General features: G+C 33.0%; 1 protein-coding gene across 11 annotated transcripts in view; it reads left to right on the forward strand.

Annotated features, from left to right (window-relative positions):
* Positions 1 to 7,118: 7,118 nt before the first annotated feature.
* The window catches only part of LOC128157480 (pleckstrin homology-like domain family B member 1), a 55,778-nt gene continuing 37,788 nt past the window's right edge, over positions 7,119 to 25,108 (forward strand). The window contains exons 1-5 of one of the 11 annotated variants that reach the window (XM_052820044.1): positions 7,119 to 7,297; positions 9,079 to 9,169; positions 12,854 to 13,040; positions 17,134 to 17,254; positions 17,781 to 17,963. In XM_052820044.1, the coding sequence (XP_052676004.1) occupies positions 12,975 to 13,040; positions 17,134 to 17,254; positions 17,781 to 17,963 (370 nt within the window). In that variant the 5' untranslated portion in view covers positions 7,119 to 7,297; positions 9,079 to 9,169; positions 12,854 to 12,974. Of the gene's footprint in view, positions 7,298 to 9,078; positions 9,170 to 9,857; positions 10,137 to 10,157; positions 10,294 to 11,893; positions 12,145 to 12,853; positions 13,041 to 17,133; positions 17,255 to 17,780; positions 17,964 to 20,054; positions 20,351 to 23,146; positions 23,599 to 25,108 lie in introns of those variants that run through there. The other 10 variants (XM_052820049.1, XM_052820051.1, XM_052820050.1 and 7 more) reach the window with 10 other exon arrangements.

Below are 25,108 nucleotides of genomic sequence, written 5' to 3' on the forward strand. Positions count from 1 at the left end.
TAAAGTGAGCTATAATCTGTGTTTATTAATAAGATACAGAACATGATAGATTATAGTCGTGAACTTCATTTAATTTGATTAAAAAAGACACTTGGAACAGTTGCAGATCTATAGATATAAGGGTCAAATGGTGATGATATGTTAACATGCAGAATTTTACCATAGAGCTGCAGATATTATAAATAGTTTGCATCAGCTTTAAATTGAGTGCATGATAACGATTCTACTACAGTTGTACATGTCTTGATGGTCCTTTGGTCAAAGATTTTAAGTAGTCATATAGTGAAAATGCGGTAATTTTTACAACGTCGAACTGGGCGCATGGTTAGGATGAGCGAAGATGCCTCTACCAAATTTATGAAGGGTCAGAAGCTCTGCCATCAGGGCAAAGCTAAATTGATCTTCCAGTTTAGTAAATTTGAATTATTTCTTTAAATTTCTAATTGCTTACTACTGGGCATCATGCAGGTTAATATGATGTATATTTAGTAGGAAGGCGTCAAATAACATTGTGAAAGTGGGAGCGTAGGATGTTCATTTAGTGAATATGTATAAATTCTTTTTATATTTTCTTCTCAAATACAAGCCATCAAACAGGATGTGGGAGCATATTTAGGATGAAGAAGAATACCTTCTCTGATATATATTTTCTTGTATAGAAACAAAAGAAATGCAAAAATCTTATAGATTTGTTATTTGGGAATTTGTTAACGAAATAAAAACAAACACATTTACAACTGTTTATATTATTTGCGATAAAAGATCATAAGTTATTTTTCCGTTGTTTGTAGTCTTTTTTTTATGTTTAATTAAAAAAATTTAAAGTTTAATTGTTTAATTTTCTTCTCTCGGACGGATGACCAAAAAACTTGATTCAGATCACCCCTGTCACCGGTTCCTATAAAGAGTTTTCAAATCTTTTCCCATGGAGTAGGTTGGAAGAACTACATTGAGTGGATATTTGGTGGAGATGATTTTTTAGTTCCCGTACCAGTGAAACCAGAGAGTACTGTATTTTTTATCACTGTCTGTCGGTCAATCTGTCCAAACTTCATTTTCAAGACCTTTTTTTCTTTGTGGTTTTGTAAATTTGGTTTGAAATGTGTTGTGTAGCTTTATAATAATAAACTAGAGATCAAGTTTGACTTTTATTAAGATTGGTAAACAGATTTAAACGACTCGTTCTTATTACAAAATGAGTTCGTTCTTTAAAAAAAATCTTCACCGAATTTTCTCGACACCATAGCACATAAAACGGCAGTAATTGTTTTAAAATTGATGGTGCTGATAGGGATCGTGTACTAATGCTTATGCAATACTTTCAGAATACTTGTTTTGAGTACAAGTAAAATGTTAAAAGAATTGCAATAATCAAAGACACCCGATTTCTGAAATTATACGTGATTCGTGGATATAAAGAAAAAAATGTGTTGGTCAGAAGTTTACCTTGATTTTAATGTTCATTTGAAAATGGTTTTCATTTATACGCGTGTATTTTTATCCTGTGTTTATATAGACATAAACTTATAAATGTATAGGCCTATAGACTATTGATAAAATTTTACAATTATTGATGGTTCTGTCGTCGATGCGATGATTTAGTTACCCTCGAAGTACAATATCCACCGAAACAGTATCGATGGGAGGGGGCAGCTTAAATTGTTTCATTATTTTATTGAGTGGTTAATTCAAGCAGGCATTTATAAGGTTTATAAACAGGCATGGGACCAATATTATTTTGTATCATAAGGTCATTAGACATTATAAATTTAATCAGATTTTTTTTTCATCTATACCTGTCCAACTCTTGTGATATACATGTATTAATCTCTACGTGTAACAAAAAATGTCAAAATTTTATTAAGATTTTTAATTCAAATCGTGACCCTCTTTAACTATTATAGCATGCATTCATGATTTTACAAAAGTGCACATCATAGATCTCAGTCCTTTCATCACTTTGATTCATAATTGCTGTCAGAGTTATCTCTCGTCGATCCCTCGCAACAACTGCAACCCGTGTGCCGCGCTTTCAAAATTAAAAGCATGATGGACATTGTGCGTTGCCGTGTGAAATTATGGCCGCGAAAGACCTGTAATGTGCTGTCAGCGGATCACGATATGTACATGTAGGTATGCAAATGATATCGTTTGCCTCATCGTCTAACACCCAATTCTGGCCGAAACTGCAGGCAAGTAAAGTGAAGTCGCAAAACATCTTAACCCGATTGGAAAGGGGGGCTATGGACCATAGTATGGTTGTTTTCATTCATTTTTATTTGCATTTCCAAAAATTGGTTTTGTTGTTTTCTGTCTGATTGTCACGTGGACATCACGCAGTCACAGCTCCAGCAGCTGTCCAGTGACAACTACATGTATCTGCATATTTCTACAAAATCGGATTTCTGTCAATACACGATAATATTATAAAGTCCTTTGGAGGATGGGTTTCCCGGCTACATACTCTTGTATCATAGCCACCTATGTTGCAAGCGGTAAGAGTTTTTACCCTTGTACCATTGCATCAATTTACTAGGGACTGTCTTCTGAAACAAAATTATAAGAGGGCCAGTATATAACCATTATGTACAAAAACCCTAACAGCTGCTTAAGGTGGCTAACTACATAGTGTACACCTTGAAAAGTTTTCAATTCAGCTGTAGATTACTTGAATATAATAAATAGTAATATGCATTATTGTATAAAATTTAAGTCAAATAGGTGAAAAATATGCAATTTTGGTTTTAAAATGTTGATTTTCAAATATTTTTATTCAGTAAATATAAAAACAAAAATCCCAGGCAGATTCAATTAACTCATGATCTGTGGTCTTACAAGCTAGATACTTAAACCACTGACTTTGATGATACCAACCAAATTGACTGATAAATTTTTGAACTTTTGAAAATTTACTTCCCTTTCTCGTGATGTAGAGTCAAAAAATAAAGAATAAATCTTGATGTACTGAGCTATCTTAATGTATCATTGTTTCAGAAGAGACTTGAGGATTGAAATACTGGTTTGTCCTTTGTTGTAAACAAATAGTTGGATAGTCTACATTTCATTCAGTTTATATTCACACCTAATTCACATTAAGTTGACACAACATGTAATATACATGTACATCTCTCAAACCACGACCAGCACTAGTATGTACAAACCTCTCCCATCTTGCCTTGGTTGTATGTGACAACAATATCTCGTAGGTCTTTGAAGTATTGACCAATGTGAGGAAAGCATAGCCAGAGGTTGACCTTTTCCATACCAAAAAAAGTTACAAAATAGTCATGACTTTTGAAGGCTTAAATATATAGTTTCAAAAAAGTCATAACTAAGTCTACTTCTAATTGGTTCCAAAGTTGCATCATTTGAATATAACTATCAACAATTTATTTCATAAAAGAAATCAAGATCAGGCACAAAATAGTTATAAAAAAGTTGGGAATATATATATATACGGAAAAAATAAAGAAAATTTTTATAAAAATGTGTCAGAATTTAATTATAAACTATTGCATAACCTTATAACATGTAACAAATATGTAAGCAAATGGAAAACAGATTCAGACAAAAATTGTATTCATTGTAATTTAGAAGAAGATGTTAAACATCTTATTTTTGATTGTTATATTTTCAACCATTATGGAAAAAAATATCTGAGGTTTTAAATGTAAACGTGTCATGGAAAATTATTGTTGCTGGTTTTCCAGCATATTGTAATGAGAATACATTTGTTTTAAACAACGTTATATCCTTTGTTGCATATAAGATGTATAAATATAAAATGAAATGTAGAGTATTAAGCGAAAATGTATCATATAATGGTATTATATGTTTTTTGAAAAATGTTCTTACTCAGTTCTTCCTTACAACAAAATCCTCTAAAAGCGTATCATATGATTTAAAAATTTTGAATACATTGTGTGAAAAACTCTACAGTAATAATCCAAGAGTGACCCGGCCTTTGGAGCATAACTAGTAAGAGTCTCTATGGACACTTTATTTTGAGTCCCCTACTAATTCATTTTGTGTATAACATTTTTCTTTATATGTATGTGTATTTAATGACATAATTCAAACTGAATATATATATTATTGATATTTATTATATAAAAGTACTATTGCTTTGTATATTTCCATACTATGAATACAATGTATGAAAGCTTTAATAATCCAAGGGTGACCCGGCCTTCGGAGCGTAACTGATTGGGGTCTCTATGGACACTTTATGCTGAGTCCCCTACTAACTCATTTTGTAAATTTATTGTTTACACGTTTAAAAAATATATATATGTATTTATGCATTTACTGGCAAATCCATATTGAATGTTGATACAAGACTTATTCTATATAAAACTGTATATATAAAACTATAACTTATCTGATCCAGGGGGCCCCTGGCACCCCAGGTGACGATAAACCTGAGGGTCTCTGCGGAGATGTTGCCTAGCATGTTATGTAATTTATTGAATAAAATATATATATATATACATGTATATATTAAAAAAAAACAAAAAACTTACAAAATAGTTATGGTTTTAAATGAGAACAAATACAGGTATACTTAAGTTATACATTTAGGCACATATTAGTTACATTTTTAGGTACATCAAAGTTATACATTGAGTACATTTTAAGGTACGTCAGAGTCATACTTTGAGTCACATTATAGTTATAGATTTAGGCACATTTCAATCACATTTTTAGGTACATCAGAGTTATACTATGAGTTACATTATAGTTATAGATTTAGGCACATTTCAATCACATTTTTAGGTACATCAGAGTTATACTCTGAGTTACATTATAGTTATAGATTTAGGCAGTCATTTGAGTTAAATTTTAGGTACATCAGAGTCATACTTTGAGTTACATTATAGTTTTAGATTTAGGCACATTTTAGGTACATTTGAGTTATACTTTGACTTTCCTGGTACATTATAGTTATAGATTTAGGCACATTTTAGGTACATTTGAGTTATACTTTGACTTTCCCGGTACATTATAGTTATAGATATAGGCACATTTGAGTCACATTTATAGGTACATCAGGGTTATACTTTGTGTTACATTACATCAGAGTTATACTGTATAACGGGGGAGGGGCAGATTCACCCAAAAAATCTTAACAAGCAAAAAGAAAAATGACAAGGAAGGACAACTTCTCAAAATAATGAAAATCCTAATTTTCCAAATCTGTGCGTGTGTGTGTTGGGATAGGGGGGGGGGGGGGGGGGGGTTGAAGCACATTGTTTCCATAACTTAGATTTCATGAAAATCGTAACCTGTGTTTTGGGAAGGGGGGGGGGGGGAGGTTGACGTTAATTGATGTGATTTTTTATCATCCAATTGCAGTTTTTTTAAGCACATTGCTAGTGCAGTAAGGCCAGCATGCTGTTTGTAGAACTAAAACAGATTTAAAAATGTGACATAACTAATGATGCATGAATGTTCAACCTTACGATACTTTTTGTTCAAGCAGCCATGGGTAAGAGAAAGCTGCAGACTCTGGACCTTGGCCTAAGACGACAATGGTAAATACATGTAGTACTGCACAAAAATATCCAGTGCCAGTAATTTAGTCTCATTTCAAATTCTATGCCTCAGATTTGATGAAGCGTAATATATTTTGAATTGTTAACCCAATACTGAATAGATGATGGATATTTGCTACTATTTACTCAGAAGTAATAGAATATGCCTTAAAAATTTTACTTCTTTTAATTCTGAAGTATCATAGCAAGGTTGATCTCACAATATTAGTACAGATAGATACTTCATAATAATTGATGTTTTATTTGCAAACATTTTAATTATTTCTCTCTCTTTCTCTCTTCTTTCTTTCTTCAACATACTTATATATATGTACAGGTGTATATTACTAGTATTATCTTTAAAAAAAATGCAAATTGATACTATTGTGTATCAATTTTACTAATTTTACTATTGTACAATTGTTATTTATTATACTTTCATGTTAAATACTGAAATCTGATTGGTTTAGACGCAGTTGGCAATCCGTTCTATTACCCTCAGCGATAGCAACACACTTGGCAACGGGTAATACAACGAATTGTTACATGCGCGTAAATTATGCGTGTACGGTTTGCCGTAGAATTCACTTCATTTCTATGTAAAAGCAGTAAAATTTTCTTTAAAAATAAGACATTCAGTATAATAAAATAAATAGTGCCTGTTTGGGAGGGAAACTGTTGAAATTGACACCCCTCGAAAACCATTGTCAACCTCCGCTTCGCGTCGATTGACAATAGTTTTCTCGGGGTGTCAATTTTCAACAGTTACCCTCCCAAACAGGCACTATTTATATGATAGTATTGATATTATACTATTAACCCCCCCCCCTTCCCTCCACTTCCTGTCTAAAAATAAACTATTTGATATCACTGCAATTCAGGAAAGCTGAATTGTGAAAAGAGAGAGTGTTTGCCTTAAATAAACAAGTGATTCATTCCTTTACTACCACCATAATTAATTTTCATTCCACCTGAACATCTCCCTTGCTTTTATCTCAGGGCAGGTGAGAGAAGGTGTTTATATGTTACTGAGTGGTTTCATCATATGGCTGCAAAGCAAAGGGGTAAATATTCATCATGAATTTTAGGGACACAGAAAAAAATCTGTGATGTTTCAAGTTTTCAAAACCCAGAACTTAAATGCTTTAGAGTTATACGCTTCAATACGATGAATCATTTTTTCATATCAGTGTTGTAAAAAAGCGAATGTATCTTGTTCTTCTAAGAAGTGCATAAATTATTATAAAACCTATTGATGAATGCATGCATGAGGCTTCCTCTTTTCTCCCATCAATCATTCCTACGTAGTGTCGAGATCTAATGCATTGGTCTAGTCTTCTGTCATTTATCTTTGAATTCAGTTGTTTCTTGCTTTAAAGCTGCACATTGCAAGTACTTTTGTTGTTTTGAGAATTTTGAAAGAATTTTTTTAAAGAGACAAGCTATGATTACTTGGTTAGTTTGAACACATTTTTTTCTTGCAATTATAACTTTATTTAATAATTGCTTAATTTTGTGTTTAATTTTCAAGGATAGTACTTAACTGATTAAACGTAAGTTTTCCTTTCTTAAGCCTTACTATCCAATTTCACCTGATGTACACTGATAAGCGGGGCCTGAGGTATCTACAGCGAGGATGAGACTTCAATATGCAGTGATGTATGTTAACCATTACAGACCACTCACCTGGCTTATATACCAATTACTAGTTCAGACTTAAAGACTAATGAGAGGTGAACCTGGAGATTTAATTTCACTACCAGGTAAGCTTTAAGAAATCGTCTTTCTTATTGGTATTTATGTTGAATAAGTTTTTTTTACATGGCTTCAAGGGCAACATACCAGAATATTTTGTCCTGAGGTGACATTTTTAGTTCAAAAAGTTAAATGTATTATAGACATAGAAAATATATATTATATAAATTTATGTATAACTTGTTTTTTGGTATCGCATATGGGCATCTCGGTAGTATACATACGAAAAATGAAATATTTTCTAAAAATAAACAGAAGCGAGAAAATAAAAATAATCACAAAGTATTTTTGATGTTTATCATATCAGACATCTATAACTAATGCACTTTTGCAACCTATAAAACTGTCCAGATTTCTGCAAGGCAACACCAAAACAGGCATGGTAACGACCCACTCCAGCTTTATGAATGGACACATTTAAAGACAATTCTCGATGAAATTATTTGTGAATTTGTCACCCTCTTAAGGAGACACGAAACCTCAAGAGACCCAATCAACTTGAATTGCCCCACTTTGTACTGTTAATGTTGAACACTGTTGTAGTATTTAGAATCATTTAGACTACAGACATCGTGGTACGATGAAGATAAAACCCACCATCATAGACGTCAGTACCTCACTCATGTAGAATGTTAATTGTTGCTTAAGAATACAGACCATCTGTTGAATAATATGCTACTTATCGGAGTAATATAAACAAATTCTGTCGAATTCCAAGTCTGTCACAGATTGAATTATTCCTAAGCTAGACGGCCTTTTTTTATCCCATAGATGTTAAACACTTATTGATTTTGGGAGTGTTTTGCAGACTAAAAACGGTACAGTTATGAAATATTAACAGAAGTGCTTGTATGGGTGAAAAGAGATAACCTTTGACAATTTTTTATTTGGGAAAATATTATTCGGGGAAGGCAACATTAAAACTGGTAAGTCAAGTAGTATTCATGCAGTTGTGCAAATGATGTAATGCATTGCCTTATGAATTGGTTGTCATATATATATATATATATATATGTGTGTGATGGAAACATGCAATCTTAAAAGAATAAATATTTAATAAATTTAGCATACATATATTAAGTGATTTGCACTCTGATATTCCTATCAAATTCATTTAGTGTTACACAACTGTAAATGGGTTACCTCTAATGTAATCCACTGCCATATTGTGAAGCTATAAATTGTTATTACAAGTAATTGTGAATTTATTTCAGGAGAAAGGAAATTTTGTTATTGCCATTTAATGATACTTAGACAATATACACTGCCAGGTAGCTACATTTTGAATATTTTAAAGCTAAACTATAAATAAATAATGGAAAAAATTCAAAACCCTATAAACCAGTATTACCCAGGGAATGAAGTGCAAGACATAGTATGATTATTCCACACTTTGTACAGTGTAAATGTGAGTAATTTGTGTGACCACAGAATCAGAGGAGATTCAGATGGGACTTTGTGCATTGTCAATTATTATTATCAGACAGATGTGTCAATTAGACCAGCACAAGACTTCTGCATGAGTATCAAAATTAGAGGGCTGTAGGGAAACGATGCACAATCCTGAGTGGAGTTTCTTGCCATCTTTATTACGATTTGGGGTCATAAAAGAAAAGGAAAGGCAGCTAGCAATATAGCTTAGAAGATGGAAATCAAAGATTGATTTGATATATAATCCAAGTTGCACAATACTGCTTTAGTTTATTGTTTAATGAAGCAGAAAATTCAGATGAATATCTGTTCCAGCTTTGAAGCTTTAGTGAAATTAATCACTTAATCATGATTTCAGGAAAACTGAAGATTTGTGTGACTTCTCTTTACTGTGGCAGTAAAGTTAGATCATCAATGGACATTTTCACTGGCACAGAAGAGTCATAAAGGTTTGTATGCATAAATGTTTATATTTATGTTGCAAATTTTGTAACGAGGCATGATTCATTGATTATAAGCCCTCTAGCTCAGCTAGAAGCAAGGGGGATTTCTGGGTGAGTGTGTCAGACTTCTACAATCAGTTCCTTCTTGTGTTTGAGGGATTACTTTAATACAGTGAAAATGTTAGAGAGAGAGAGAGAGAGAGAGAGAGATGCTCATGGATTGTGAGAACTAATAATTTATTCCTAAAGGAAAATTTGACTTCCTAGCAGATAAAACTAATTTGGCATTAATTATCACTTCATTCATTCTGTTGTGTAAGATTTTACAATATTTATATTGTTTATATAACTTTCCTAAAGATTTATATTTGAAAGTGTTACCAGCAGAGTTGTCACACTTTTGAGAAAATACAGTAAAATTTTAGGTTTAATTAGATCAGACATTTATTTCAAAGCAAGTTTTGGTCTGGTGCTATAGCAATGCCTATTGCAGTTTTATTCGAATTAAACATACTGTTGCATTTAATAGATAAGCCCAGCCATCATCTTAGCTTCTCAATTACAAATTGAAATCCAAATTGAATATAATCTTCTAAGATGCACATTTCTTAAATTAAGCGCATCTGGGCAAACCCTTAGAAAACCTGTCTGAAAAATTACACTCTATTACCAAAGAAATAACTCTGCAAGTTAGGTAGTAATTTTCCTTGTTGCTGGAAAATCAGATTTGATTACAGAAAACTGCTAGCATGGATACTGGCTGAATTAATTTTCACTCTGCACCAAGAGATATTCAATTGCATATTTTGACAAACAGTCATACTGTGTTATTATAGGCAGAAGTGATGCAATGCTAAAAATTGGTAATGTTTATTTTGGTAGATAATGCCAATGTAACACTGGCGTTTCTAACAATGTGAGGAAAGTTGCAGATAACAAGCAGATGTATAGGATTCATATTCTATGAAAAATGGTATACTTTCTATCAAGTGCAGTGAAAATTAGGATAAAGGGAAATGTTTAATCAAAGTAATTGTGATTGGTAGAAAGATTTTACACCATTGGATATACTGTTATCAATTTCAAAGATTTTTTTAGGAAAAAAGGTGAATGTTGAAAATTTCAAAAAGGTATGAAATGTTGTTTATGATTGGCCCTAACATTCCCTTCTCATAATTTTTTGCATGCATATAGAACTTGATATTTTAATAAGTATTAACTTTTGTTGGTTATAAGGGATTTTTATTACAAAATAGTCACACCCAAGTTTTTTAAATAAAATTTCAAAGAAGTTGATAACCTTAAATATTATATCTTAATACATGATGACCAATGTGATAATCCACTAAACAAAGTTTCCTGAGTTATCCCCCTCCCCAAGTAATGTTTCATGAATGAAGGCAATTGCAATGTACAAGATTTCTGTGAAGATCTGCTACTCCACTGTTATTCTTTCTATCCATGCTTTGTACACAATATTTAAAATATCACTTTATCAGGATCCTTCACAAAAATATACGGTATTATAGTAATGTTAGCATTGAGGCCCACGGGCCTTGCACTTTAAGGTTGGTCAATTTGTTCCTCTTTATTTTATGTTCTTTTAGTTGAAATAATTAGATCGATAAATTTTACAATGAATAATGCATTTGAAGTCCATTGGTCCTAGTGTATCGATAAGCTACCTGTATATTAATTTTTTTTTTTAATATTAGATAAAATGCACGATTACTTTTCCATAAAAGTTTTGTCAATACGTCAATGCTGAATTTGATTTTTATTAGAATATTATGACTTGATGCAACATGCACTCCAAGAAATTGTAGACATCTTCTCTAAAATGATTATATTCGAATTTGAAGTCCTGTAAAGTGAGCTAGCTATAGGTTGCTTGTACACTAGTGTATAAAAAACTGGGTGTGTTTTCTAATTTATAATGACATTTATGAGGTTGTTTTAGTGTATGGGCAAATAAAAAATGAAACGGAAGAAAAAATTGAAAGCCACATGTTGTTCAGTAAGATGAGAAAAAAATTCCAATATCATAAAAATGGATAGACATAAGGTTATGATATTCAAGCTGTTGATAGTTACAACCTTTTAAAATTAATGAAGGATGAATTAGCCAGAACATTTGGCAAAATTTTGTAATACATGTGTATGTTTTTGAATTACTGATACTTTGTCAATTAAGATGCCATTTTCAACAGATCCTTTCTTGCATAATATTTGGAATATTTTGTATACATGTACTCAGTTAAATTAAGTATTTCTCTGGGTGATAACATGTTCATTTGATGTATTATTTTATTGAATTTTAAAGAGAAACATTTTCTTTTTTACAAGTGAAAAAATTACATGTATCTCTTTTCTATCAAACCCTCATGTGAGAAAAAAGATTGGAGCCCTGTAATTTGGCTTAATTACTTTGGTGTAATGAAATTTTGTGGCCAATTTGCAGTCAATTTGGTATCAGTTTTATGCAGCAGTTCAGTTGAGGTCATGTGTGTGTTTTCTGCTGAGGGTCAGCTACTGATAAAATCAACCAAACTTCTCTAGGTATCAGTGTCAGCAAGATGTTTGTTTTGCCCCCCTGTCTTGTCAATTATCCTCTAATTATGAGGGGCACCTGCAAAGGGTACCTGATCCTCCCCGCAAAACCACCTTCAATACTTGGGATTTGGGTGAGTATGGTTACACAGAATTCTGATCTGAATGTTTAAAGATTAGGGACAATCAAGATGCCATTTTTCAGTTTTTATCTGATTGTGTCTTTAGAAGCCCCCACAGAGTAGCAATACCAGCCAGACAAGCCACGTACAGTGTGTTATGTGTCAAGTGAGAGTGAGTGGTCGGGAATGAAGGAAGTTGTACGGCTTGGAGTGATCGTTTTTTTATATATGTATTGGATTAATTAGATACTCATAATTAATGTGATAGGAATTCATTGATTACCTGTGTATTGTTCTCTTTTATACAAGGTGTGGTAAATGTCGATTAAATAAACAACTTTTTATAAAAAAAAATTAAGTTACAGGTATCCACTTACGTGGATGCAGGTAAAGGACCTTATTGAAATTAATATTGATTGATTAAAAGTATTGAATTATGGTGTGTCATTGGCATGAGCATTTTTTATCTAAAATTTCTTTTCAGAATAAAGATTTTTTCTAGCAATGAATGTAAATTATTTGTTAAAGAAAATGTACTTATCTTTGTGTGGTTTAAGATCATGCCTGGTTTCACACAAGTAGATATGCTCATTCTGTTAATTAAAAGATGATAGCCTTTTAAGAACCTGCCCTAGTCTGGGACTGATTCATAATGAAAACAGAAAGAGTTCGCTAATTATCTAATTAGTAGACAATGTCTCTACTTCGTTGCTATTAGTTCATTGCTGCTCCATATTCACAATCTGTCTCCTGTAAAAAATACACAAAATATAGGTCTTGTTTTTTTTTTTTTGGGGGGGGGTAATGAGTAACATAGACCTCCAATACAGCTCTCAAATTTAGCCTAGTTATTGAATTGACAACAATCAGAACTCTGTATCTAGAGGCACTACAGATAGTCTTAAGCCTCAGACGACCCTCAAATAAATCATTTCTCCCAGATTTAGCCACTGTGTCATAAATTTGGTGCATTTTGGATATGATCAATACACAATGACTAAATTCCTCATTTACCAAGGTCAGTGGAGCCTATAGCTGGACATGATGGGGAGATGTTGAGTGAGAGAAACAGGATGACCAAACATTGGAATCTAAGATAAAACTCATTGGACATGGCATGAGAAGGCTGCTGGATCATAATGGATGGATTAGGCGGACCATACCAGAATCTAGACAGGAGAAAAATCCATCCCCTGTTGGATCAGGTACAGTAAAGTTTTATGAAATACTGTGTTTCAGTAACGCCATTTTATCAATTACCTAAACAGGCTCAGAAGTTACAAGGTCCATTTAGTGTTGTATATTTTAGGCATTGTTTAAGGTACTTAAGATGCAATTTTTAGAAGAATTAATTAGAAACCTTTCTGAAGAAAGAAAAACCAATAGAGAATCGCCTGGTTTAGTGAAAAGAAAAATTGATTGTCGAAATTCCTTGCTTGATTGCATGTACAGTTTTCCAGGATGTATAAATTGCAATAACTTAAGACTGACATTCAGACACTTAAAATCACAAATAGTTCAATCTGATTTGATCAGTCCTTCTTCTGGTAACTTTGGTAAGTTTTTAAAAACTACATGTAAGTAAATGGAAGGAGTCATTTGGGGCAAGCTAAACTCAGGAGTTCAAGCACCCAGTTTGCTGAGCAATTATAAACTCATTTACAATTTCAAGGTCCAAATGTCCTTGCATGGGAATAAGTGATCTGTGTGGGAGATTATTAGATAAATTAATTGGTTTGCATGGAAAAGCAGGTTTTAAGTTGACAGTGTAGAAAGTAGATTGAGCACCTGTGGTTAACCTTGTGGGTGGAAAACAAAGACCAGGTTTAAAGAGAGACTTTAGATGTAATCCTTGAGACAATAACAATATCGGATTTAAGAAGACAAATGACAAATTTCTGTACTTGAGTCTGTCATCTGTAATGTAGGGACCACCCAAACTTTATAAATTTCCCTTTCAATTTTTTTTTGGTGGACAAATTCAGGTTCCTTCATTGATTGGGAAAGCAGTCTAGAATTTCCTTGGAGTAAAGAGCGGAGTGTGTTTGTATTGAGTTTCCTGATAAATGTTTGAAAGCCACATGTGATCTGACAGATCTTGTGCAGGAATTTAAACATGCACTCGCTGTAATTTGAAGTCTGGTCTCCACACTTTGTTATTGCTTCAGATTACAAAGCAGGTAATGGATACAGGTTTCCTCAACTGTTGAACCCTCACTCTTATCAGGAAAGTGATAGACTTTCACAAACTCAAAGGATGAAATATGCAAACATCTAACATCTTAATGGGTTTTTTTAACATTTATCTACACAAATATATACATTGAATAAATCACATGATGGATTTTGATTCAGTTAGTCTTTTAAAATTCAGTGCTGTATTCTTAACTTTTCAAATATAAGTCAAAGGGATCCAAACAGAATTGAAACAATTTAGTTAAGCTGAATACTTGTTCCTGATCCCAGACCCATCATTGTGGCTGGAAATCCTGACCCTCACACTACTAATATGTTGCAGTGTATTATTGTACGGGAGATTAGTTCTTGGAGTCCTTGGTGTCATTTGCTAAATGTCATTTCCATCATACTAACCAATGGACTATATAATTACTGTATATCGTATAAAATCTACATGTTGTTGCAATAATATATAAAACTGGGACTATTTGCTATTTGCATTTTGCTATAAGTAGGGAGTGTTGTGTTAATTTGGGTCTATCCATCCATCTGTCTATCCACCAATCTGTCTGCCTTTTTAATCTGTGTGAAATGCTTTTACAAAACCCTATTTATTTTGGAAGCCAAAAGGTTAAAGGTTATTGTCACAAGGTCACACTCTTGATTTAGTATGAAGGAAGAAGTCAGAAGTTCTTATATTCTTTAGTACATGGCTTCCATGTGATACCTTTAGCAGTATTGTAGCTATTTTAGCATGCTAGTAGATATGGTTATTATGTAAGTCTAAGTCAGCAGAAAGTAACATATAAGGTTTTACTCAGCCTATTTATGTAGATGTAGTAGGTTTTATCCGGCAGTATTGTACATGCAGGAGGTTTTATACACCAAAGTATACATGTACTGGGTATAGTAAGGATTTTTAAAGCAGTAGTTACAGATAGTAGGTATAGTCATTCAGCATACTAGTGTTCATTTAGTAGTGTGGTGTTGTTATCTCTCACTGTTCTCTTGCTGTTGACAGCTTCTTGTCTAAGCACTAGTTTGGCTTATATTCACCCATGCACTTCCTACTCCTGTAGGTAAGATGTGCAGCATTCACGACTACATACCATTTAACAAGTATGATTTATTGTTTGTTTTTGCGGTTGTTCTTACTGCACTTGTTCACCACGAGTTCTGCAAGCATTCCCTGATATATAAAGCCTTTCATCATCTCATAAGGATATATTTTAAGATATCAGTAACATCTCTTTCTCTCTATCCCTATCTCTTGATTGCTAAATCAATCAATATAGAAAAATGAAGCTCTAAATTTGGCTGTTGGGCCAGTTTTTAGCAACAAATAACATGTAACTGCATTTGTATGTGTTGATACAACCTATCCAAAGGGAAGTTGGGAACATATAATCATCAACTTGAATAAAGTGAAATTCTTACAAAAGACTAGTGGAATGGTATTATGGTTTGTAATATCACATTCTTAGTCTCATAAAACCTATTACTGGTAATTTTTCATACAGCTTGATTGAGCAAAGCAGAAAATAAGAGATTATAAATAAGGTAATTTTGCTTTAAAAAAAACAAGACATTGGAAAGCATTATAAAATTTTAAAATCAATAAAATTGATTTAGTAATCTTTCACTCCTAGTTGTTTATGAAGTGTAAAGCTTTGAGTGGGTGGCACTTGAGCAGACAGCAGGGTGTTGCCATGTTTACAGGTGAGGGGGTGTTGCCTTGACATCTTGTGTCACAGCTAACTCATCAGAAAATGTCTTTTCTCCATACCTCATAGTCCTACCAAATCCTCCTCCCCCCCCCCCCAAAAAAAAAAATTATAATATTTCATTGAATTATCTTTCACTAATGCATGATGATGAACTGTTTTGAATATTGGTCTTTGATTTAATATATATAATTTTGTACACTACTTTAACATGTTGAAACAATGGATTATTGCTGACACCAAATGATTTAATGGCTGGTACTCACCAAGTTTTAGTTTTTCATTTAGTGGTCATGTTATTGTAACTACATTTGTATAAGCATTTCTATTGGCACCAAATTTCATGGTACTTGGAAAAAGTTTACCAATAATTTTTTTTTAAAAAAAATGGGTATTCCTCACAACAGAGTTATGCCTCTTTGATTACGATCAATGGAAATAAAATGCCCAAACAAAGTCTGCAGGTTGTATGTGCACATTGACACACATGAATTGAATCATTACCTGCTTTCGTTTACCGATGACTTTTACCAGTATTTATTGCCAATCTGTTTAAAATCTGATCCTTCAATCTGTTAATGTAGATCCCTGCAAACTTAGGTCAGTGGATCAAAGAATCTGATTTTAATCAATTGACTTCATGCACATGAATATCTGATTACCTGTAGAGAGTCTAAGTTAATTGCAATCATTTGATCACCCTTTTACATAATGAAATCAAATTTGCAAGGCAAGGCTTTTTGGTCCACTCTGCTCTTTATGGGAAGACGGTAGAGTGGACTGTAAACCTGCGGCTAGCAAAGATGGATGAAATAGATTTTTTGGATTTGAATTTTTGCAGATATTTTTTTTACATTTCAACAATTAATTAACTACAATGTGCAGAATATGTAGCTCATTTTAATGCACAGATCAATGCTGAACAGTTTAGGATCCTTCTCATCTAATGGATGTCAATTAAGCAGAAATGAAGATCATGCATTTATTGCACAACAAGATAAAAATGTTGCAATTTGCGTGGAAAAACTTATTCTATTTCATCAAGTTTTGCGTGCAATAATTTAGTAAATGTGCATAATATGGTAGTTGGGAATATCTGTGTACCTTGATTTGTAGTGATAATACTATCCTACTACAGTTGAACTTCGATATCTTGAACAATGATATCTCCATTACAACTGACATGTCGAAGTAATGTGTAAGTACCAACCACCTTTTTTCATTTTTTTTTTCTACCTCGGATTTCTCGAATACTCGGATATCTCGAAGTTTTTAAACAGTCCCATCTGGTTCAAGATAACGAAGTTTGACTGTATATCCTTCAGGTGTACAAACTGCAATTACAAGTTGGTACAGACTGAATGACTTGTTCACTGTATAATCCATTAATTTACAGGAGGAGTACGAGCTGAATGACACCGACAATGCGGTCAAGGTTCACACCGACAAACCACACCTGGTCAGCCTGGGGAGTGGCAGGCTCTCCACCGCGGTCACCATTCTACCACTCCAAGAGGGTAATATTCATTTAGTACCATATATTAATTACTAATAAAAATCGCTATAAGCACCCCTTGCAGATTTAATATTAAAAAATCATGTTATTTTTTATAAGAAACTATGATGGAAATTTTGGAGTCATGGTTTCATATACTCATGATTTTATGCAAAACAGCAGAATCACGGAATTAAGTACTTGCATAAAATAAGGAATCTACAAATCTCTAGCAACCAGTTATGCCCCAAGGGGGAGGACAATGTCGGCATACTCTGCTGTAGTTTGGATCTTTGAGAAAGAAGTATTGAGCTGTTGTAGTAATGTTTCATTGTGTTTAATAGTAGATTCTGAAGATTTGTGCACAAAAATTGGACAAACAAATTTAATGGTTTTTATTTACAGACATATGACGAGTATCAGCTATACACAAAATGTCCCATTCAAGACAGAATTAAAATGTTCCTAGAAGCAATTATGATGAAAGCAGACTAGATTACATATAGTGACTGATAAATTATAGTGTACTCTTGTAAATACATGTACAGGAAGGACAGAGATTGGAACCTCTGCTGCTCCCAGTGTACCTGACATCATCATACAGGGGACGGGGGTGGAGGCAGAGCACTGCTTCATTGACAACATTCACGATGTGATCACACTCTATCCCCTCGCCAAGATGTGTGCCGTGGATGGAGTCCTTGTCTCAGAACCCACAAGACTTCCTCAAGGTTGGTTCAATTGCTGTAGAGAACAATTTTAAAAAATTTAAGTCGTCAAACTTTTTATACATAAGTCTTCACTCCTAATGCATGCTGCTGAGCTTGTTCTTGAGAAATGTAGCGAACAGGTCAAGAGTTATCTCTCTTTTTAAAGTGCAACATTTCATGAAACAGACAAACTCAAATAATAAGTCTACACAGGGGAATTTGTGTTTAGTAAAATATTTATGATGGCTTCTTAAACTCTAATATCCCTTTCAAAGTTGAAAATGATTCCATGTAATTCTCGATTTGATAGAGGTTTGGTTGACATGAATCTGTTTTACGCTGTAGAAAACATTGATAAAAGGGAACAAGCATTCTAAAAGCAGAACCACACCCCCTTAAGTGAACCATTTTCTGGGTTTGAAACAAGTGATGACTAGATAACAGCTGAATCAATTACTCATGCCAAAAACTACATGACATTAGATAGAGGCTGTGTATTAGAGTCCTGTAACTGCCTGTAATGTGTCAGAGGCATGTATTATGCAGGTATTTTGTGGCGGCGCATTTGCTAATCTTCATTACGATGAGTTATGGTATTGTTATGTACGCTTCTAAATTGGAATGTCGAGGATTTGTCATTTTGACTCCTAGATATAAAGATTAAATATATCATTTAATCAGTAGTCCATGGAACTAACCAATATAAACATTGCAGGATATGTCTTTATGAAATAAGAATAGTATATTAGGTTATCCCCCTCCCCCCCTTCCAAACCCCCTTAAAAAAAATATACCACCAAAACATCATGATCTCACAGAGACAGTTATGCTTATTTGCTCTTAACCCCCTTTTTATGAATGAGCCTGCAGTTTAAGTGAGCAGATGTGAAGATGGGAGTCAGAAGCCAGTAATTGCCTCGACTCCTGCTCTTTGACTGTTACAACCAGAGTGTGTTATCTGGGATTCTCAATGTTCGTATTACCAAAGTCTGCAAGAAATATTCAAATAACATTTTTTTCCTGCTTTGAAGGATAGATCGAGACTTTGAGGTTGATTGGAATATTCTTATTGAATTATCTGTTGTGTGGGATGTGTTTTGGTTGAATCCCAAACAAGAATTCCAAATGTTGAATTTGATGATAGTCAATTAATATGAATTAAATAAGCTTTTGATACATTCCCAATTTCCCAATTTACTTGTAAACAAAACAAGGTTTTTTTGGGTGTTTTTTATCAACAATCATCTAATAGCTCATCTTAAAAGCCAAATGATTTGAATACACAACATTCTCTTGCTCTCTCTCTCTATCATAATTACCATGATACATAATTTGTTAAATGTTAACCATTTTTCAGCATCAATTTACAAAAAAAATTAATAAGAATTTAATTCTTTTATAGAAAAATGTTTGCTCAAGTACTAGAAAACTTGGATTATGTTGGCTTTCTATTCAAAATATTGTTAAATTCTGGAGATTAAATAATATATGTAGTTAATATCATCACCCCATAATTAAAGAAGAAAATTTGAAAAAAATGCATCATGGTGGGTCGAGATCTGCTTTTCCACTTGAGAGGAGATGTGTATTTCTAATGACCCAGCTATCTATAACCGAAGCATAGAGCACTGACTACTTATAACAGTTCATTATTTATCTATCAGATCCCAAACCATATGTGGAGGATTAACGAAGAAATGCAAAAATCATGTTTTGGGGTTATTTTTTAAATTGTGGAGAGAACAAAAAAAATATTTGAATCAGATGTCAATGATGGATCTAGGCAAATGGGGAATTGTTGAGGAGAATCTAATTATAGAATACAAACCGTGGACCCCTTTCGTGCATGTATTTAATATTGGAATTAATAATTCAGAGATAACCTTGTGAGCGATTTGTGGTTTGAGGTGTGCTATCAAGGGGAAACAGGATACAGACAGGGGTTATCTTGAAAAGGTGTATTTAACATCCCCCCAGATAAACAAAAAATCGTTCAATATCTGTTGCCGAGTCAGAGGAATTGTATCGGTGATATAAAAATTACAGTAACACTGGGAAGTGATATGCGCTTTACTTAGTGACTTCTTTTTATAGAACTTCTGTATTGGATGTAATATGATCATATGATTTTCTTTGCTGCAAGTGAAGAAAATCAAGTGGACAGATTGGAGATTTTTCAGGAGATTTTCCAGAAAATCCCCTTTCAAGTTTGTCATTAGGATCCAAAATGAATTGACACATCTTTTGAATAATTCCCCAAGGAATTCTGTCTCATACTGCATGGAGATTCGCAACTTTTTCTTGGGTGCTTAGTTGTGAGATATTAGACAGGTACTGGATACAGATGGAAAAAACTCGCTTCAAAGTAACAGCGAAAGCTGAAGTTTGTCCCAGTAATGCTGATCCAAGTAAGATATTGCTGCGGTACTTGTAAGGCTTTTTCAATCTTGCTGCATAATTAATATCGGTACTTAAAAATCTTGTTTAATTAATTTATGTCAGCACTTAAAAAATTATTCTTTAACTTTTTCATGTGTCTTTATGAAAAGTTTGGTTGTTTCTTTTAATACCAAAGAACGATAAAATACAAAGCTATCACTGAACATTTTAATATAAATGTAATATTTTTTTAACTTCAATTTTTCATAAATCAGAATGCAAATTTTGTATATGATAATGGAGATAAAATCTTTACTATGCTAGTTTATTTTGTAAACAGTCATTTTATTTCAATTGATGTTTTGATAAATGTTATTGAATATTTGATGATTCAGAGAAAAAATAATTGAGAATTGTGTAATATGAAGAACTAAGAGCTTAACAAGTTCAGATGCATAATGAGTTTTCAGAACAGATATTTTGTTGCAACAGTTGAAGCATTTCACTTTCATGACCTTTTACCTGTATTAATATTACCTGATACATTTAAAATCATGTTCATATACACTGTAAACATATTACATTTGGCTGTGTATACTATTTAGCGTTTTTGGTGGAAAATGGCATCTGCTAAAACAAGTACATCGCCAAATGTAAAATATATAAGTAGATTAATAGGTACATTCAGAAATGCGATTAATCAAATCCACGCTAACCTGTTGAAAAATCATATTCCGCCAAATATCGTACACGCTAACTATAGTACATTTACAGTATAACATGTGACCATGCTGATGATCTACATCTGTGTTGTTACCTTCAATCTTAATCTTTAAATTTATTGTTAAAATAACAATTTATTTAGAGGTTATTTAATTCATGAAAGAACTGGTGAATTTCCTTTTATTCTTTGCGGTTTTCATTTCATGTGCACGGGTCTGCTTTTTTAGTGAATTTGTCCTGTCAGGTTAGTCTCAAAACTGTTTTTTATTTTACACATCTTTACAACTTAACCTTGTCACTTGTCACCGGGATGTTACTCTAAACACATGCTACAGGTCACTAGCTCTTGCAGTTGGATCAAAAGACGAAGGAAATAATAGTGAATCTCTGGTTGTGGAAAATATAAGTGTCAGTTGAAAATTTTAATAAGAGAGGCTTATTTCTGAGTCATAATTGTGTTTTCATTTATCTCATGTTTTGATATATGATATAAGAGCTTAGGAATTAGAAAATTGAAATTACTGTGCACCTGTCCTGCACATTTTTATGCACATACAAGATAAATTTGGGGTTTTGTGATTGAAATTTGGCATTTAATCATGAAAAGTTCAGTAAATTGGAGATGTAATGATTTGAAAATTTAATACATTCATTTTTCAAGTAGGTTCTTTTCTCTCTGAGTAATTGAGACTGGTAGCGAACCTGATTTCATCAGTTTACCAGCCAGTAAGCTACAAATTATGGAGTAAATGTCGGAACTATAACTGAACATGGGCTAGTTATTGCCTTTCTTTGATGTTGACTTTTTCCTCTTGTCCAGTTTATTGCAAACTTGCTCTTTAGCATGGTGTTTTGCTGAAGTATACCTAAACAAAAGGATAAATATTTCACTCACAAAGCTTTGCTGTAACAATCTCCAGATTTTCTTTTACTGTGCAAATCATAAACAAGCCACCCAACCCCAGAGATTTACAGAACAACAAAGGATTGCAGGCTGAAAGTGTTTGGCTTTATTAGAGGTCTTTCCTTTGAAGGTCCTCACTTTGTATTGTAGCTTATGAGAATGGCAAAGACTGATTACATTTTTACATTAAAGTGCAGGGGAGATAATCTGGGACCTTTTGGGTAATTGTGTTTTTAGAAAACAAGAAGTTGTTTTGGCTGAGTCTTCTGTGGACTTTGTTTATTTAGCACATTAATGCAATACATGAAAAGATTTGAAAAGGCTCTAGAATCGGTGTAAAGCAAAACTTTTCATTTAATTAAAGTTTTGTATCCATATTAATTGAAAGACCTCAAGGAATGAAATACTTTTATTGTCTGCAAAAAATTGCACTTTTAATATAAGTAACAGGTCACTTCATGTATTTAAAAAATCAGAAGTCAGATATAATATAAACTTATAATTTATAAAGGTTTGAGGAATAAATTTATAGAAATCATCATAAGCTACATAATTGAGAGGATAAATCTCTTTCCAGAATCATTGAAATCTGAACAGTGTGTATTGGTTCAGTGAGGTGTGAAATGGGTCAATTAGTTTAGAAATGATAGGTCTGTTAGATGCTCATCTTTCACACTGTATCAGCAATAAGGCTTTGTAATCAAAGAATAAACTGTCTGGAGATTGGTTATCACCCTTAGTTATAGCAGGGTAGATAAGTCTGCTGTTTTTAGATACTGATGGGATACTGTTCTATCCTTAGTAGAAGTCTGGCCAGATGAACTGTATCACTAGCCTGAGGAACAACTGCCATGGAAATCTTCTTTCTATCTATACGAAGATCAAAGTTTATTTTCTAAGCCTATGCATGTAGATTGATGACTTTACAATCATTTATAGAGAATTTGATTAATTATTTTTTGATAACTAGAAATATTTGGGGTAGATTTGCCTGACTCCATTTATTGATGTTGGCAGTTGGGTAAATTCTTGGGATGTAGTGTGCAGATCTCAAAGAGCGACATGGAGATGATGGACGGATTTGTAGCTTGATGACTTCTGTTTATTGATAATAACAATAAGATTGATAGAATGCACTTACTGCAGGGGGGTTGAGATATGACATAAGATGAATGTTGAGCGCCAGATGTCGACTCTTGGGGTGGAGAAACTGTGCATGCATTCCACCATCTTGTCTCGTGCATCTTCATGCTTTTTTCCTTTCGTTCATTTTTCATCCTGTTTCATTAACTTTCGATTTGGGTCTTGATTTTTTTCGTAATATTCTATGAGAACCGGGGCTGATCTTATTTCGTGGGAGATGTGTTTTTGGCATTGGAATTCTGAAGGCGAGATAGTGTGTATTGGTGAAACAATGATTCAAAGTTTGCCTGTTCAATCTTCTTACCGTGTTATCTAAAGAGTTTGTGATGACAATCCACATATTGCATTGGTTGTATATAAACATTGTGTAATGCAAATGAATTGAGTGTGGTGTTTTCTTTTATTCTTTGGGGGAGAATTCAAGGGAAATGTACAAATGAATTAGGAAATTTTGTTTTAATGTGATGGAGAAAAAGAAGTCAAAGAAATCATTATCCTCAAAAACAGGTACATGTAATTAGTTAAACTGCATGGCAGATATTGTAAGATAAGAATATCACAAGAAATTTGAAGTATTGCATGAAATTAAATCCCAAATCAATATGCTCTTTTTTATTTGTTTTATTACAAGGCATATGACTGATATTATTTGAATAACTTATTAATAAAAAAAATATACTTCTGTGTGGCATAGGAATAGAGCAGAGTTTTTACTTCTGTTTTGCCCCACACCAGAAGTAGCTGATTCTTGTATCTATGTTTGAAGGTGTTATGCGACATTAGGTTCTTGATCTGAATGTATTTCAATTGTACAAATATACAATTTGGAATCATAAAGGCACAAGTTCAGAAACCTAGTAGACCGTCCTCTCCCTAACTTTAGGTATTGGTTTGATAAAGGTTGTTGGGGTGTGATTTACAAATGAACTTACAATAAGGTTGTAAATTTTTCCTCAATTTAGCATAAGTAAATATTAATATTTCCATTTATTGTTAATTTTAAAAGTGATTTGTTAAGCTATACATGTAGACTATCATTTGATGAAGAAAAATTTCATTTCACTTTAAAATTTGAATGTTTTCCATATCTTTATAATTATAGAGCTCTTCTTTTTAAGGATCGAGATTTATATATGTCTAAAAATGGCCACAGCCATCCAGCCCTCTAAATTTCTTAACATTATAAATGTAGATCACTTAATTGAGTTCTGATCGCTTGGAACACTACAAATATAAGATTGACTTAGATTTACAAACGTCCATGTCTCTCTGTTTTTTTTCAAAGTAAAATGTATTATTCATGTACAATTATTTATATACTTAAAATCTTATTTAACTGCTATAAGAATATCAACTACTACAAACAAATATTTTATATAAATCACTCGATCTGAAATGGCAAACCAAAAATAACATGCAGTTAATAAAATTCTCTGAGTTTCGGTATTGCTAGTATAATGAAATATCAGCTTTGGTATGAATAATTTGGTTTTTCCCTTTCCGTTAGTCATCAAAAGTCATTGAGAACAGTTGACGTTCAACTGCCTGATGTTCTGTTAAATATTCATAGACAACTTTTTGAAGTTAAACTTCTGTTTGCTCAGTGCACTGAACAAATGTTCAATGTCAAATGTTTGTACCTGCAAGGTTACAGGCTGTAAAAAAAAAAGATAATGCTATGTTGTAAAGAATAATTCCATTAGTCAAGAGTTGATCAGAAAGCATACAGACTCATGAGCAAGAGCAAAGCAGATATAAGTGTGCTGTATGTTTGACAGGAGCAGAGCACCATTTGTCTTTTCTCATCACCAAATAAAAAAGAATGGCAACACAAGCAAAGGGAAAATAAATCGCACAGGCTCCAACAGCGAAAACACAAAGTGTGCTGCCCATTATTATAGGGACTCGAGGCCGATTAAGCTATGCCTCAATTGAAGACAAGAAACTTCCGCTTGGATAATTGAAACCACAACTGCTTAGGGGCAGATGATGCCGATTTGTTTAAAAAAACTCTCGC

Source organism: Crassostrea angulata, chromosome 7 (genome assembly GCF_025612915.1).
Source record: "Crassostrea angulata isolate pt1a10 chromosome 7, ASM2561291v2, whole genome shotgun sequence".
In the NCBI taxonomy this organism is placed as follows: domain Eukaryota; kingdom Metazoa; phylum Mollusca; class Bivalvia; order Ostreida; family Ostreidae; genus Magallana; species Magallana angulata.